Genomic DNA, 17,339 nt, shown 5'->3' on the forward strand with positions numbered 1-17,339 from the left:
CATCCAAAGCTGCAAAAATGATCACCATGTAACTGGGAAGGATGAGAGGGAAAAAAAACAAAGGAAATAGGGATAGGTCCTGACCCCTGGGAGGGACCTGTGAAAGAAGAAAGGTTCCTTTACCCTCGGAACTGCCTTCAACAGCTGGGAGATCAGCCAGGACAGACTGGGATCAGGACCCTCCGGAGGCTCAGAGGAAAGGGCAGCCGCTGGCTTGTGGCTGGCAGAACCAAGAAGGACCAGCACAGATGGTCCTGACCACCTCACTGCACTACCCAGCCAAGATGTGAGTCTTCTGCTGGTGTGCACAGGGGCTGGGTGCTGAAACTCGACTTCAGTGGACTGCCCTGGGGAAAGGACTGGGGCTGGCTGCCCAGAGACAGTCTGCAGCATGGCCCAGGCCTCAAACAGGGGTGTGCAAAGGCAGGGGGCTGGCCGGCTATCGGAGCCCCACACAGCAGCCTCACTCTCATGCTCAGGTACTCACAGCAGGTGTAGCTCCACCTCCAAGAGGTCTGGCAGTGTGCAAGTGCCTGTGGGCGGCCCACATGTGGAGGTGGGGTTGAAATCTGAGCCACGTCCTGGTGTCTTTGGAGGATTTAGGTGCTGGCGCCTCTGTAAGCTCAGCGCCCTCAGGACATCCGAGGGAATTACTGGTACTCCTGTGGGTGTGCAGGTCTGGCACTAGCAGCTGCGGGCTCTGCAAGTGTGCACACGTACAAGCGCAGCTGGGTACTGGGCTGACCCTGCAGCTCCCACAATGGGGCCAGGTGTGAGAATACACGCGACTATGGCAGGTCCCAGTACCTACCCAGTGGATCTGCGCCGTCAGAGCTGTGCTGGTGGCTGTGGGAGCACAGTGCCTGAGGGGCTTCTGGGGCGACTGCCTGCATTCCAGTGGGTGAGGAGGGGCCCAGGTCAGCGCCCACAAGAGTGCACTTTGTAAACGCACACATCAGGCAACTGGCAACACCACAGAGTGCATGTCTTGGAATTCTCGGTAGCTCCTCCCCCAGTGGAAGCACTCTAGTCCCACCTACCTCAAGCCGCAACTCAGAAACGGACCTGGGGGCTTCAACAGGTAGGGAGCAGATTCTGCCCCAGACAGGGCTATGACAACCACAGAACAAAGAAGAGACCCCGCTCATCATCCAGTTGCAGGCTCTGGTCCCCGCAAGACCGATGACATCCCCTACCAAGGGATAATGGCCAACAGACGCTGAGGAAAACTGTAGCAGGCACCTGTTCTAAAAACATCCCTGATGCTGAAAAACCTTAGACTCACACATTCTGAATACTGAAAAGTCTGAGATGAAGGTGGTGGCAAGGCTGGTGTACCTGAGGCTTTTCTCCTCAGCTTATAGACTGCAGTCTTCTCCCCGCATCTTCACAAGGTCCCCCCTCTGCTCACACCTCTGTCTTAAAGGACTTTTCTTATAAGGACATTAGTCATATTGGATTAAGACTTATCCTGAGGACCTCATTTTAACTTAATTATCTCTGTAAAGACTGTCTCTAAATATAGCCTGAGGTGTGCTCAGTCACTCAGTTGGGTCCAACTCTTTGTGACCCCCATGACTTTTTAGCCCATCAGGCTCCTCTGTCTCAGGCAAGAATACTACAGTGGGTTGCCACTTCGTACTCCAGGGGATCTTCTCGAGCCAGGGACCAAACCTACTTCTCTTGCATCTCTTGGATTGGCAGGTGAATTCTTTACCACTAGCGCCACCTGAGAAGCCCCTCGTCTGAGGTACTGGGGGTTAAGACTTCACTACAGAATCTGGGGGTACCCACTGTAGCTATAACAACTAGGAATGAAAGAGGTTAACACCACACAGCTTCTGAAGCTATTAAAAGAAAAATAAGATAATACTATAGGCTGTTTTCAGAGAGGGCAATGGCACCCCACTCTAGTACTCTTGCCTGGAAAATCCCATGGACGGAGGAGCCTGGTAGGCTGCAGTTTATGGGGTCGCTAAGAGTCAGACACGACTGAGCGACTTCACTTTCACTTTTCACTTTCATGCATTGGAGAAGGAAATGGCAACCCACTCCAGTGTTCTTGCCTGGAGCATTCCAGGGACAGGGGAGCCTGGTGGGCTGCCGTCTATGGGGTCGCACAGAGTTGGACAGGACAGGAGACAGGGATCAAGACCATCCCCATAGAAAAGAAATGCAAAAAAGCAAAATGGCTGTCCGGGGAGGCCTTACAAATAGCTGTGAAAAGAAGAGAGGCGAAAAGCAAAGGAGAAAAGGAAAGATATAAGCATCTGAATGCAGAGTTCCAAAGAATAGCAAGGAGAGACAAGAAAGCCTTCTTCAGTGATCAATGCAAAGAAATAGAGGAAAACAACAGCATGGGAAAGACTAGAGATCTCTTCAAGAAAATTAGAGATACCAAGGGAACATTTCATGCAAAGATGGGCTCAATAAAGGACAGAAATGGTATGGACCTAACAGAAGCAGAAGATATTAAGAAGAGGTGGCAAGAATACACAGAAGAACTGTACAAAAAAGATCTTCACAACCCAGATAATCATGATGATGTGATCACTAATCTAGAGCCAGACATCTTGGAATATGAAGTCAAGTGGGCCTTAGAAAGCAGCACTACGAACAAAGCTAGTACAGGTGATGGAATTCCAGTTGAGCTGTTTCAAATCCTGAAAGATGATGCTGTGAAAGTGCTGCACTCAATATGCCAGCACATTTGGAAAACTCAGCAGTGGCCACAGGACTGGAAAAGGTCCGTTTTCATTCCAGTCCCAAAGAAAAGCAATGCCAAAGAATGTTCAAACTACCGCACAATTGCACTCATCTCATACGCTAGTAAACTAATGCTCAAAATTCTCCAAGCCAGGCTTCAGCAGTACGTGAACCGTGAACCCCCTGATGTTCAAGCTGGTTTTAGAAAAGGCAGAGGAACCAGAGATCAAATTGCCAACATCCGCTGGATCATGGAAAAAGCAAGAGAGTTCCAGGAAAACATCTATTTCTGCTTTATTGACTATGCCAAAGCCTTTGATTGTGTGGATCACAATAAACTGTGGAAAATTCTGAAAGAGATGGGAATACCAGACCACCTGACCTGCCTCTTGAGAAATCTGTATGCAGGTCAGGAAGCAACAGTTAGAGCTGGACATGGAACAACAGACTGGTTCCAAATAGGAAAAGGAGTACGTCAAGGCTGCATATTGTCACCCTGCTTATTTAACTTATATGCAGAGTACATCATGAGAAACGCTGGGCTAGAAGAAACACAAGCTGGAATCAAGATTGCTGGGAGAAACATCAATAACCTCAGATATGCAGATGACACCACCCTTATGGCAGAAAGTGAAGAGAAACTAAAAAGCCTCTTGATGAAAATGAAAGAGGGGAGTGAAGAAGTTGGCTTAAAGCTCAACATTCAGAAAACGAAGATCATGGCATCCAGTCCCATCACTTCATGGAAAATAGATGGGGAAACAGTGGAAATAGTGTCAGACTTTATTTTTTTGGGCTCCAAAATCACTGCAGATGGTGACTGCAGCCTTGAAATTAAAAGATGCTTACTCCTTGGAAGAAAAGTTATGACCAACCTAGATAGTATATTCAAAAGCAGAGACATTACTTTGCCGACTAAGGTCCGTCTAGTCAAGGCTATGGTTTTTCCTGTGGTCATGTATGGATGTGAGAGTTGGACTGTGAAGAAAGTTGAGTGCTGAAGAATTGATGCTTTTGAACTGTGGTGTTGGAGAAGACTCTTGAGAGTCCCTTGGACTGCAAGGAGATCCAACCAGTCCATTCTGAAGGAGATCAACCCTGGGATTTCTTTGGAAGGAATGATGCTAAAGCTGAAACTCCAGTACTTTGGCCACCTCATGCGAAGAGTTGACTCATTAGAAGACTCTGATGCTGGGAGGGATTGGGGGCAGGAGGAGAAGGGGATGACAGAGGATGAGATGGCTGGATGGCATCACAGACTCGATGGACGTCAGTCTGAGTGAGCTCCGGGAGTTGGTGATGGACAGGGAGGCCTGGCGTGCTGTGATTCATGGGGTCGCAAAGAGTCAGACACGACTGAGCCACTGAACTGAATTGAACTGAAGCAACTTAGCAGCAGCAGCAGCATGGTCTGTTTTATGCCAAAAAAAACCCTGGAAACTTAGATGAAATGGCAGATTCTTTGGAAAATACAACCCAGCAAATATCATTCAAGAAGAAACAGATAACCTGAATATCCTGTCTAGGAAAGAAATTATGCCAAACTGCTTCAGTCATATCCGACTCTTTGCAACCCCATGGACTATACAGTCCATGGAATTCTCCAGGTCAGAACACTGGAGTGGGTAGCCGTTCCCTTCTCCAGGGGATCTTCCCAGCCTAGGTATAAAACCCAGGCCTCCTGCTTTTCAGGAGGATTTTTTACCAGTAGAGCTACGAGGGAAGGCCTAAAAAAGTAGTATAACTTGACACAAACTCTTACAGACTTGTGAAGAAGGAATACATCCAAATGCATTTCACGAGATTAGCATTACCCTGATACGCAAATCACAAAAAGACAAGAAAAAAGGAATTACTAACTAGTATCCCTCAAGAACATAGACATAAAAATTCGAAACAAAATTTTAGATAACTCAAAAATACATTTAAAAAAGTAAAACATAAGGAATAAGACAAGACTGTTCATTCTTATCTCTTCTCTACTAGACAGTTTATTGGAATTTCTAGCCAATGCAAATCAGTGAGAATAAAACAAATTAAAGATAGCCAAGTTGGAAAGAATTAAGAAACATGTTTTATTCACAAATAACATGATCTCCTATGTAGAAAATCTAATGGCATTATTTTTAAAAGGCTACTATAATTAAAAACTGAATTTAGCAAAATAATGGATACAAAATCAATATACAAAAGTCTACTGAATATTTATTCAATAATGAGAAATTAAATTTGAAAAATGTTATCATTATGATATCATCAAAAATATGAAGTAGTTAGGAAAAACTCTGACAAAAAGTGTGCAATATAGGTATAATGAAAGCTACAAACTGATGAGAGAAATTAAAGAATGCCTAAATTAAATGAAGAGATATACAATGTTCAGGGGTCAAGAGATCCTTATTGTTAAGATACTAGTTCTTTGCAAAGAGATCTATAGATTCAACACAATCCCAACTAAACACCTAGGAGGTATTTTTACAGACATTAACAAAGTGATTCTGAAATCCATATGAAAATATAAAGGACCTCAAATAGTCAAAACAACTTCAAAAAAGAAGGACTAACAGTACCTGATATCAAGACTTAGAAAGCTAAAGTTATCAGGGAACTAAGGCCCTAAGTCATATAGCTAGGAAGAACCTGAAGCCAGGCAATGACCATCTGAGTGAGCTTGAACACAGATCTTCCACAGCCTGACAAAACCAAGTGAATGAGCTTCAGAACAGATGGGCCCTCAGAGAAGCACTGAGACAACTGCAGACCAGGCCAGCACCTGGTCTGCAGGCTTGGCGGAGACCCTAAGACAGAAGACCCACTTAAGCCATGCCTAGATTCCCGACTCATGGAAACTATGAGACAATATATGTTCGTCATTTTAGGCCTTTAATTTTGGGGGTATTGTTAAGCAGCGATAGATAATTAATACACGCACCTATCCTATCATCTAATAAAGGAGATGACCATCAACTCTCAATAATTCCCAGCCAAGCAATTTGGTTTTACAGTAGGTCCAGAGACTTTGAATTGGGACATCAGTTGATTAGAGATAATTCTAGATTCATATAATCACAGAACATCAAACATAGGTGGGGCCTTAAAGGATACTGAACCCAGCCTTTTAATTTGACAGATCGAAAACAGAGGTAAATCAATCTGCCCAAAATGACCAACATAATAAATGGACATTGGAGGACCTGAGCATAACCCAGGTCTTTTGATGCTGGGACATGCCCTTACATTAGTTTTTGAAGTTTATTTTGAAAATTATTGGTGGGTAGTCCTTTAAGGCCCCATCTATGTCTGATGTTCCTGTGGTTTGAGAAAAGCATGTTAAAAAATTATTATTTATTAATAACAATGCAATGAAAGTACTTTTATACTGAGATATTCATTATTGAGATATTAAAGCTCAACATTCAGGAAACTAAGATCATGGCATCCGGTCCCATCACTTCATGGCAAATAGATGGGGAAACAGTGGAAACAGTGGCTGACTTTATTTTTCTGGGCTCCAAAATCACTTCAGATGGTGACTGCAGCCATGAAATTAAAAGACGCTTACTCCTTGGAAGGAAAGTTATGACCAACCTAGACAGCATATTAAAAAGCAGAGACATTACTGAGGGCAGGATAAGAAGGGTACAACAGAGAATGAGATGGTTGGATGGCATCACCAATTCAATGGACATGGGTTTGGGTGGACTCTGGGAGTTGGTGATGGACAGGGAGGCCTGGCGTGCTATGGTTCATGGGGTCACAAAGAGTTGGACACGACTGAGCGACTGAACTGAACTGATTCATTATTGTGTTAAGGATAGACAGGTATGGATTAATATATCTGAAAATTAATTATCTGACTTTATTTAGAAATTTATTTTTACAATTTAATGAGTATGTGTGGTTAAGTAAAGTTTAACATTCCATTAAAAATAAATACTGGATCAGAACCTTTCTGTCTCTTCCTATTATACTCTACTTTGCATGTATTTTTAGGGTTCTTATTAACAATGTTTATTATTATCAACAAAAGACTAGTTTAAACTTACCAAAAACAACAAGACAGGAAAAAGGAAGATAAACTGTGATCTGAATCAGAAACATAAAGCTTTTGAGACGCTCTGTATAAGAACTACATATCATAACATGGATGAAACTTAAAGGTTCCCTGAAATTTTTTTATATAAGAAACTTTTTTTTATAAGAAAGTTCAGTAGCTGGTACTATACTACCTCCCACATCTGAACCTTGAGTGTCCTTTATGTTTGGAACCAGCTGCTTTGGTGTACCATTTCATGTCTTTCTTTTTAAAATGGACTATTTTCAGCATGCCCCCAAAATGTTTCTTCCTCGTGTAGTTTCAATGTAAAACACATTCATTCACCAAATATTGACTGAGCTTGCACTTATTTTATGTTAAGTGTTGAACTAGGCCCTAAGAATACAATGATGAACAAGGTAATGACTCTGTTCTAAAGAATCTTCAAGTCCAGGGAGAAAAGGTAGATATTCTACAGTGAATATTCTAAGAGAGTATTCTGCAGTGTGTTGTGTTATGTTTGGGGGGAGGCATAAAGTGAGATGAAAAACCTGAAAGGAGTATCCCACTTAGCATTAGGGGGTGAGGAGTGGGGTTGGAAAGACTTCCAAAGAAATTCATGTCTACTCTAACACTTGAGGGGTAAGTAGAAATAGGCCTCGTCATTATGAGGTGGGTAATACAAGGTAATACTAAGAGTAAAGACTCTGGAGACAGACAAAAGTGAGGGTGAAAGTTGCTCAGTCGTGTCCAATCTTCCCGACTCAGGCATCAAACCTGGGTCTCCCAAATTGGGGGCAGATTCTTTACCATCTGAGCCACTAGGGAGACAAATAATTCGGGTTAAAATCATGGCTATAGCTGCTCTTTGTGTTTAGGAAGCTATTTAATCTCTCTGCTTCATTTGGAGGAATCAAAAAGGAATTAACACAAGTTATCACCACATCACTGATCTGCCTCCCTCTATGACAATATGCTCTAATTTTCTGCAATCCCTCCTGATGAACTTTTCATGCTCTTGTCAAAGGCCAATTCTTCCCCAAGTGTATTAGATTCCGTCCCATCTTGCTTTCTCAAGGTCTTTCTCCTGCGTCATTAATGCTTCCTTTTCAACTGGAACTTTCTCAGCACTATTACAAAATTTGGTTACTTCTATTGCCTTTAAGAACACAATAGAATTCCTCTCAATTCCACTTTCCCACCCAGGTACACCCTCACTCTCCTCTGTTTTTCACAGATAAATTCTCATAAGCGTTACTCATACTCATTCTCTTGAAATTTTCTCTTGCTATTCTTTTTTCTAAAGGCTTTTCTTCCTAACACTCTACAGAACTATTTTTGTCAGGATCGGTGACCTGTTCTTAAAGCGAAGAATTAATTCTTGGTCCTCATTCGATGGTCGATCACCTGTTTCTTCTTGAAGCTTTTCCTTTTTTCCTCCTACTTTTCTGGCTGCTCCTTTTTGTCTTTGTTGCCTCTAAACTTTAGAAAAACCTAAGGCTCAGTCTTTGAACTTCACGCTTTCTTTTTTTCTTCATAATTCTTTTTTTCAACTGGAGTATAGTTGATTTTGGGCCTCTCTGGTGGCTCAATGGTAAAGAATTCGTGAGACACAGGTTTGATCCCTGAGTCAGGAAGATCTCCGGAGAAGGAAATGGCAACCCACTCCGGTATTCTTGTCTTTCTTGCCTGGGAAACCCCATGGACAGAGAAGCCCAGTGGGCTACAGACCATGGGGGTGCAGAGAGTCAGACATGACTGAGAGCACGTGCACACATACACACAGTGTGTATATGTTAATCCCAAGCTCCTAATTTATCCCGTCCTCCTCCCCTTTTGTCTTCCGTAACCATAAATTTGTTTTTCTACATTTGTGACACTATTTCTGTTTTGTAAATAAGTCTATTTGTATTATATTTTTAGATTTCAAATATAAGCAATATTATATGATGTTTGTCTTTGACTGACTCACTTCACTTAGTATGATAATATCTAGGCCCATTCATCTTGCTACAAATGGCATATTTTGCTCTTTTATGGCTGAGTAGTATTCCGTTAATGAAAGAGGAGAGTGAAAAAGTTGGCTTAAAGCTCAACATTCAGAAAACGAAGATCATGGCATCCGGTCCCATCACTTCATGGGAAACAGATGGGGAAACAGTGTCAGACTTTATTTTTGGGGGCTCCAAAATCACTGCAGATGGTGATTGCAGCCATGAAATTAAAAGACGCTTACTCCTTGGAAGGAAAGTCATGACCAACCTAGATCAGTTCAGTTCAGTTCAGTTCAGTCGCTCAGTCGTGTCCGACTCTTTGCAACCCCATGAATTGCAGCACGCCAGGCCTCCCTGTCCATCATCAGCTCCCGGAGTTCACTCAGACTCACGTCATCGAGTCGGTGATGCCATCCAGCCATCTTATCCTCGGTCGTCCCCTTCTCCTCCTGCCCCCAATCTCTCCCAGCATCACAGTCTTTTTCAATGAGTCAACTCTTCTCATGAGGTGTCCAAAGTACTGGAGCTTCAGCTTTAGCATCATTCCTTCCAAAGAAATCCCAGGGTTGATCTCCTTCAGGATGGACTGGTTGGATCTCCTTGCAGTCCAAGGGACCTTCAAGAGTCTTCAACACCACAGTTCAAACGCACAATTCTTTGGCGCAGCCTTCTTCACAGTCCAACTCTCACATACATACATGACCGACCTAGACAGCATATTGAAAAGCAAAGACATTACTTTGCCAACAAAGGTCTGTCTACTCAAGGCTATGGTTTTTCCAGTGGTCATGTATGGATGTGAGAGTTGGACTGTGAAGAAAGCTGAGCGCCGAAGAATTGATGTTTTTGAACTGTGGTGTTGGAGAAGACTCTTGAGAATCCCTTGGACTGCAAGGAGATCCAACCAGTCCATCCTAAAGGAGATCAGTCCTGGGTGTTCTTTGGAAGGAGTGATGCTAAAGCTGAAACTCCAATACTTTGGCCACCTCATGTGAAGAGTTGACTCATTGGAAAAGACCCTGATGCTGGGAGGGATTGGGGGCAGGAGGAGAAGGGGATGACAGAGGATGAGATGGCTGGGTGGCATCACTGACTCGATGGACATGAGTTTGAGTGAGCTCCAGGAGTTGGTGATGAACAGGGAGGCCTGGTGTGCCGCAATTCATGGGGTTGCAAAGAGTCAGACACGACTGAGCGACTGAACTGAATTGAACTGAGTATTCCACTATACCACATTCTCTTTTTTTAACCACATCTTCTTTATCTATGTGTCTGTTGATGGACACTTAGGTTGCTTCTACGTCTTAGTTATTGTAAATAGTACTGAAATGAACATTAGGGTATTTTTATGTTTTTCTCCAGATATGTGCCCAGGAGCGGGATTGCTGGGTCATACTGTATGAACTTCTCACTTTCTATTTACATATATCCTCTCTGTGATCTCATCCTATCTCCTGGCTTTTCAATACCATTTATTTGCTGTCAACTCTCACGTTTTATTGCCAGTCCAAACTTTTCCACTAAATTCTTGGCTTATATACAACTTAATATCTCTACCTGGATATCTAACAGTTATCGCTAGCTTCATTTTCAAAACTGATCTAATTTCTTCTCACAAATTTGCTCCTTCCAGTCTTGCCCCACTCAGTCAACAGCAACTGCACTTTCCCAGGTGAGGTCCAAAAGTTTAAGTCAGCACTGACTGTTCTCTCACTTTCCACATCCAATGTGTCAGCAAAACTCACTTGCTTTACTTTTACAAGAGATGCAGAATGCAACCACTTCTTTCCACTCACACTGTTACTCTGGTCCATGCCACAATTAGCTCTTGCCTGAATTATTTCAAGAGAATCCTGTTTCCAAGGTTTATTTATGCGCCGGCCCCCTCCCCAACCACTCTCTGCAATGTAGCAGCCAGTGATCCTGTTAAATGTAATTCAGAGCACATGAGTACTCTTTTCAAACCTTCCACTGCCTTCCAATCTCAGAGTAAAAGCCAGAGTCCTCACAAAAGGACTGCAAGGTCGGGTACCCTATTGCTCTTCTAACCTCACCTGCTACCACCCACACTGGCTTCCATGCTGTTCCTTAAAAACCAGAGCATGCTCCTGCCTCAGGGCTTCAGCCCTGGTTCTCTAGGAATGCTCCTCTGCTACTTATCAGCATGACTAGCTTCTTCCTCTGCCTTTATCCAAAACCCATGTTCTCAACAAGGCCATTTTTAAAAATTACTTAAAACTGCAAAACCCTCCCCAACACTCCTTACTCCCTTTATCAGATTTATTTTCTGGGGCCAATAACATACCATAGAGTTATTTACCTGATTTATTGTTTCCCACTCCAGAATGTAAACTTCATGAATCCAGAGGTCCTCAATAGATGTTTAGTATACAAATAGATGAAAAGGTTGAGCTGTTTAATACATATTGTGGCAGAAAATGCAGCTTGTGGGAACCTGTACGCTACTACTAATAATTAAATATAATATTCATTTGGACCTGGAAATACTTTAGATTCATTTGGGGTTGACATTATTTAAGGTTTTTGTCTTTCTTTTCCTGTATACAGTGTTTTGTGTACATATTTATATTTTACTTTACTTTTCATGGCATGGAGTTCTTTTAAAATTTTTTTATTGAAGGATAATTGCTTTATAGAATTTTGTTGTCTTCTGTCAAACCTCAACATGAATCAGCCATAGGTACACATATATCCCCTCCCTTTTGAACCTCCCTCCCATCTTCCTCCCCATCCCACCCCTCTAGGTTGATACAGAGCCCCTGTTTGAGTTTCCTGAGCCATACAGCAAATTCCCAGTGACTATCTATTTTAGATATGGTAATGTAAGCTTCCATGTTACTCTTTCCATACATCTCGCCTTCTCCTCCCCTCTCCCCATGTCCATAAGTCTACTCTCTATGTCTGTTTCTCCACTGCTGCCCTGTAAATAAATTCTTCAGAACCATTTCTCTAGATTCCGTACATGTGCGTTAGAATACGGTATTTACGTTTCTCTTTCTGACTCACTTTACTCATGGAGTTCTTATTTTTTACATTTACTTGATATGCAACACTATAAAAATAATTTTTGTTTCAGTGCTTAGATGATACATTTATTTTAAGAGTATGACCCACAGGACACTTATGCTGAATTACTAGATCAGTACAGACCCATAATAAGCATCAGAACTTCATTCTGATTTTTTGGAAGTCTCAAACACTCAAAAATGAATCATTACCTATTTCTTTATTTCTATAAACATTTTAATTCTATACTAATATTGGAAAAAATGATAAAAATAGGTTCATTATAAGAAGGTGGGAGGCATTATCTGAGAATTTCAAATGTAGCTTATAACACTGAAAGTGAAACTGAAGTTGCTCAGTCGTGTCTGACTCTTTGCGACCCCGTGAACTGTAGCATATCAAGCTCCTCTGTCCATGGGGTTTTCCAGATAAGGGTACTGGAGTGGGTTGCCATTTTCTTCTCCAGGGGATCTTCCCAACCCAGGGACTGAACTCGGGTCTCCTGCATTGCAGGCAGACGCTTTACCATCTGAGCCACCCAGGCTTATAACACTGGTGCTGCTGCTGCTGCTAAGTCGCGTCAGTCATGTCCGACTCTGTGCGACCCCATAGACGGCAGCCCACCAGCCTCCCCCGTCCCTGGGATTCTCCAGGCAAGAACACTGGAGTGGGTTGCCATTTCCTTCTCACTTATAACACTGGAAACAGTTAAAATAAGAAAGCTCAATTACTCCTAGAAGTTGCCAGTTTATATTCTGTATTTCTTCAAAAAGTCTCTGTTTTTATGTTCTTTTCTCATAGTTCTACTATTTTCATAGTTAATACGGAAAAATAGAAAAGGTATTTCCAGGGACATATTTACACTTACATGCTGACATAAAAATAACTCAATGACTATAGCTACCATGTGTAAGGTATTATACTAAACCCACTAGGAAACAAAGGGCTGACTGCTTACAGTGCATAGCTATATTACCCAGGTAAGTTATCTAATCTTTCTAGAACTTAGGTTCTCTGTTAAATGGGTAAAACTGCCATGTCTACCTCATAGGATTATAGTGGTAAAGAACCTGCCTGCCAATGCAAGAAACACAAGAGACACAGGTTTGATCCCTGGGTCGGGAAGATTCCCTGGAGACAGCAATGGCAACCTGCTCCAGTTTTCTTGCCTGGAGAATCCCATGGACACAGGAGCCTGGTGGGCTACATACAGTCCATGGGGTTGCAGAGAGTTGGACACAACTGAGCGACTGAGCATATATAGTGTGCGATATATATAATGATTTAAAGCAATGGCATAATATGAGGTATACAGGTAAGCACTTGACAAATATAAGATAGATAAGATAGGCATGGGGCTTCCCATGTGGCTCAGTGGTAAAGAATCTGCCTGCCAATGCAGCAGACACAGGAGTTGCAGGTTCAATCCCTGAGTAGGGAAGATCCCCTGGAGTAGGAAATGGCAACCCTCTCCAGTATTCTTGCCTGGAAAATTCCATGGATAGAGGAACGTGAAGGGCTGCAGTTCATGGGGTTGCAAAGAGTCAGACATGACTGAGCAACTGAGCATGATTTGGTGTTTCAGTTAAGTTTCCTTTAGTTGCAAATAACAAGCAAGAGTTTTAAGTATTCAATATATACTTACTGAGCACTTACTATGTGCCAAGCACTAGGTTAAGAACTAGTAAAGAGAAAGGGAAAATTTATAACACAGAACTCAAAGGCAAACTTGCAGCTGAACATCATTCAGAAAGAAATGGAACTGGGTACTGGAAAGTTGCTGGAAACCTAGGAAACATTCTGTCTTTCTACACAGGGTTAGGAGCACTGACCTCCTTGCACTTAAAAATCCACCCGTAACTTTGCAGTCAGATTTCCACATCTGCAGTTCTGCATCAGTGGAATAAACCAACCAATGATCATGTAATACCATAGCATGAACTGACTGAAAAAAATCTGTGTCTAAGTGGACCTATTTTAAACCTGTGTTGTTCAAAACAAACAAAATCAAAAAACAAAATGAAAACCTGTGCTGTTCAAGGGTTAATTGTACTTCTCTTTCCAGACTGGTTTCCATTTTCTTCTTAATAGATAAAGAGATTTTTTTCTGTAACAAAGGTTAAGTGGTGGACTGAAGATAGTACCCCCAAAGCTACCTAGTTCATAAGTTACTATTCCCAGTCATATGGAAAGACTGCTATTATTAGCTCTTTCTTTGACTTTTTACCTTAATTCCAAAGGCCTGACAGGGATCAAGTGTCCATCCTTGTCTAAACACAGGGGCAGCTAATTGTTAAGTTGAACAAATATTCTAAATGGCATTTAAAATAAATAATGGCATTAAAATAAAAATATTTATTAAAAATAAATATCCACAATTTAGAAAAGAGGAGACTAAGTCTGAGAAGTATGAGTTACTTTCCCATGTTCATGTGGGTTGCTGTTTAGTCACTAAGTTGTACCTGACTCTTTGCGACCACATGGACTGTAGCTGACCCAGCTCCTCTGTCCATGGGATTTTCCAGGCGAGAATACTGGAGTGGGTTGCCATTTCCTTCTCCAAGGAATCTTCCCAACCTAGGAATCAAGCCTGTGTCTCCTGCTTGGCAGGTGGATTCTTTACCACTGAGCCTCCTGGGAAGATGTTCATGTGGGTAGAGAATGAAACAGAAACAGAATTCAAATCCTGAGGCTGGGCAAGTTTAGGACCAGCACACAAAAATGAGTGCCTCCTTCAATTCTGCATATACGGAGCTCTGCTGCCCTCACCCTAGTCTGAACTCTGCTAATGCTTCATAGTTCTTCTCACTGTCCCCTTCCTGAAATGTAACACAGTCACAACTTTCAAAGAACTACAAAAGCTTTAAAAAAGTTTCATCAATTCAGATTATAAAAGTTTCTGCAAAGAGAATAAACATGAAATTATGCATGTTCTTAATGATTTTATATATAAATAATTTGCTTTCCAGGAGTTATAACTAAAAGCAGAAACTTACCTTCCCATTCTGTTGGGATATCCCCCACTTCATAGTCTATTTCTCTTTTATTTGCTGCTTCTACAATTCTTTTCTCTCGAATAGTTTGTCCTGTAAGACAAAAGTGAGTATCACATTTTTAAAAGAACACATGGCACAGTCAGAACTTTCCTGGTAGCCTAGCTGGTAAAGAATCCACCTGCAGTGCAGGAGACCCTATTTTGATTCCTGGGTTGGGAAGATCTCCTGGCAAATGGACAGGCTACCCATTTCAGTATTCCTGGGCTTCCCAGGTGGCTCAGAGGTTAAAGAATCCATTTGCAATGTGGGAGAACTGGATTCAGTCCCTGAGTTGGGAAGATCCCCTGGAGGAGGGCATGGCAACTCACTCCAGTATTCTTGCCTAGAGAATCCCCATGGACCAAGGAGCCTGGAAGACTACATCCCTTGGATCGAAAAGAGTTGGACACTACTGAGCGGCTAAGAGCAAAGCACATGACACAGTCACCACTAAAAGTAGTATTTTCTCTTTAGATATTGCACACTTCCTCCTATGATAAGAGAATGAACAGGAAAAAGAACAGATTTCATTTAGATTTAGGTATATTAGAAAAAGCAGCTTCTAAACTACTTGACTTCAGTTCAGTTGCTCAGTCGTGTCTGACTTTGTGACCCCATGAACCGCAGCATGGCAGGCCTCCCTGTCCATCACCAACGGCCGGAGTTTACACAAACTCATGTTCATTTGAGTCGGTGATGCCATCCAACCATCTCATCCCCTATCGTCCCCTTCTTCTCTTGCCCTCAATCTTGCCCAGCATTAGGGTCTTTTCAAATGAGTCAGCTCTTTGCATCAGGTGGCCAAAGTATTGGAGTTTCAGCTTCAACATCAGTCCTGCCAATGAACACCCAGGACTGATCTCCTTCAGGATGGACTGGTTGGATCTCCTTGCAGTCCAAGGGACTCTCAAGAGTCTTCTCCAACACCACAGTTCAAAAGGATCAGTTCTTCTGTGCTCAGCTTTCTTTATAGTCCAACTCTCACATCCATACGTGACCACAGGAAAAACCATAGCCTTGACTAGACGGACCTTTGTTGACAAAGTAACGTCTCTGTTTTTTAATATGCTGTCTAGGTGGGTCATAACTTTCCTTCCAAGGAGTAAGTGTCTTTTAATTTCATGGCTGCAATCACCATCTGCAGTGATTTTGGAACCCCCCAAATATAAAGTCAGCCACTGTTTTCCCATCTATTTGCAATGAAGTGATGGGACCAGATGCCATGATCTTCGTTTTCTGGAGCTTTAAGCCAACTTTTTCACTCTCTTTTTTCACTTTCATCAAGAGGCTCTTTAGTTCCTCTTCACTTTCTGCCACAAGGGTAGTATCATCTGCATATCTGAGGTTATTGATATTTCTCCTGGCAATCTTGATTCCAGCCTGTGCTTCTTCCAGCCCAGTGTTTCTCATGACGTACTCTGCATATAAGTTAAATAAGCAGGGCGACAATATACAGCCTTGACGTACTCCTTTTCCTATTTGGAACCAGTCTGTTGTTTCATGTCCAGTTCTAACTGTTGCTTCTTGACCTGCATACAGATTTCTCAAGAGGCAGGTCAGGTGGTCTGGTATTCCCATCTCTTTCAGAATTTTCCACAGTTTATTGTGATCCACACAGTCAAAGGCTTTGGCATAGTCAAGAAAGCAGAAATAGATGATTTTCTGGAACTCTCTTGTGTTTTCGATGATCCAGCGGATGTTGGCAATTTGATCTCTGGTTCCTCTGCCTTTTCTAAAACCAGCTTGAACATCAGGGAGTTCATGGTTCACGTATTGCTGAAGCCTGGCTTGGAGAATTTTGAGCATTACTTTACTAGCATGTGAGATGAGTGCAATTGTGCAGTAGTTTGAGCATTCTTTGGCATTGCCTTTCTTCGGGATTGGAATGAAAACAGACCTTTTCCAGTCCTGTGGCCACTGCTGAGTTTTCCAAATTGGCTGACATACTGAGTGCAGCACTTTCACAGCATCATCTTTCAGGATTTGAAACAGCTCAACTGGAATTCCATCACCTCCACTAGCTTTGTTTGTAGTGATGCTTCCTAAGGCCCACTTGACTTAGGATGTCTGGCTCTAAGTGAGTGATCACACCATCGTGATTATCTGGGTCATGAAGATCTTTTTTGTACAGTTCTTCTGTGTGTTCTTGCCACCTCTTCTTAATATCTTCTGCTTCTGTTAGGTCCAAATCATTTCTGTCCTTTATTGAGCCCATCTTTGCATGAAATGTTCCCTTGGTATCTCTAATTTTCTTGAAGAGATATCTAGTCTTTCCTATTCTATTGTTTTCCTCTATTTCTTTGCATTAATCGCTGAAGGCTTTCTTATCTCTCCTTGCTATTCTTTGGAACTCTGCATTCAAATGGGCATATCTTTCCTTTTCTCCTTTGGTTTTTGCTTCTCTTCTTATCCCAGCTATTTGTAAGGCCTCCTCAGACAGCCATTTTGCTTTTTTTGCATTTCTTTTTCTTGGGGATGGTCTTGATCCCTGTCTCCTGTACAATGTTACTACTACTTCTGTCACTAAAACTACTTCAGAAA

At 42.3% G+C, this 17,339-nt stretch overlaps 1 protein-coding gene across 1 annotated transcript in view; it reads right to left on the reverse strand.

The window, feature by feature from the left end:
• Positions 1-17,339, reverse strand: part of NDUFAF2 (NADH:ubiquinone oxidoreductase complex assembly factor 2) — a 174,763-nt gene that overhangs the window by 58,880 nt on the left and 98,544 nt on the right. The window contains exon 2 of the mRNA XM_052658972.1: positions 14,760-14,849. Within this exon, the coding sequence (XP_052514932.1) occupies positions 14,760-14,849 (90 nt within the window). The remainder of the gene's footprint in view (positions 1-14,759; positions 14,850-17,339) is intronic.

Source organism: Budorcas taxicolor, chromosome 20 (assembly GCF_023091745.1).
Source record: "Budorcas taxicolor isolate Tak-1 chromosome 20, Takin1.1, whole genome shotgun sequence".
Taxonomy (NCBI): domain Eukaryota; kingdom Metazoa; phylum Chordata; class Mammalia; order Artiodactyla; family Bovidae; genus Budorcas; species Budorcas taxicolor.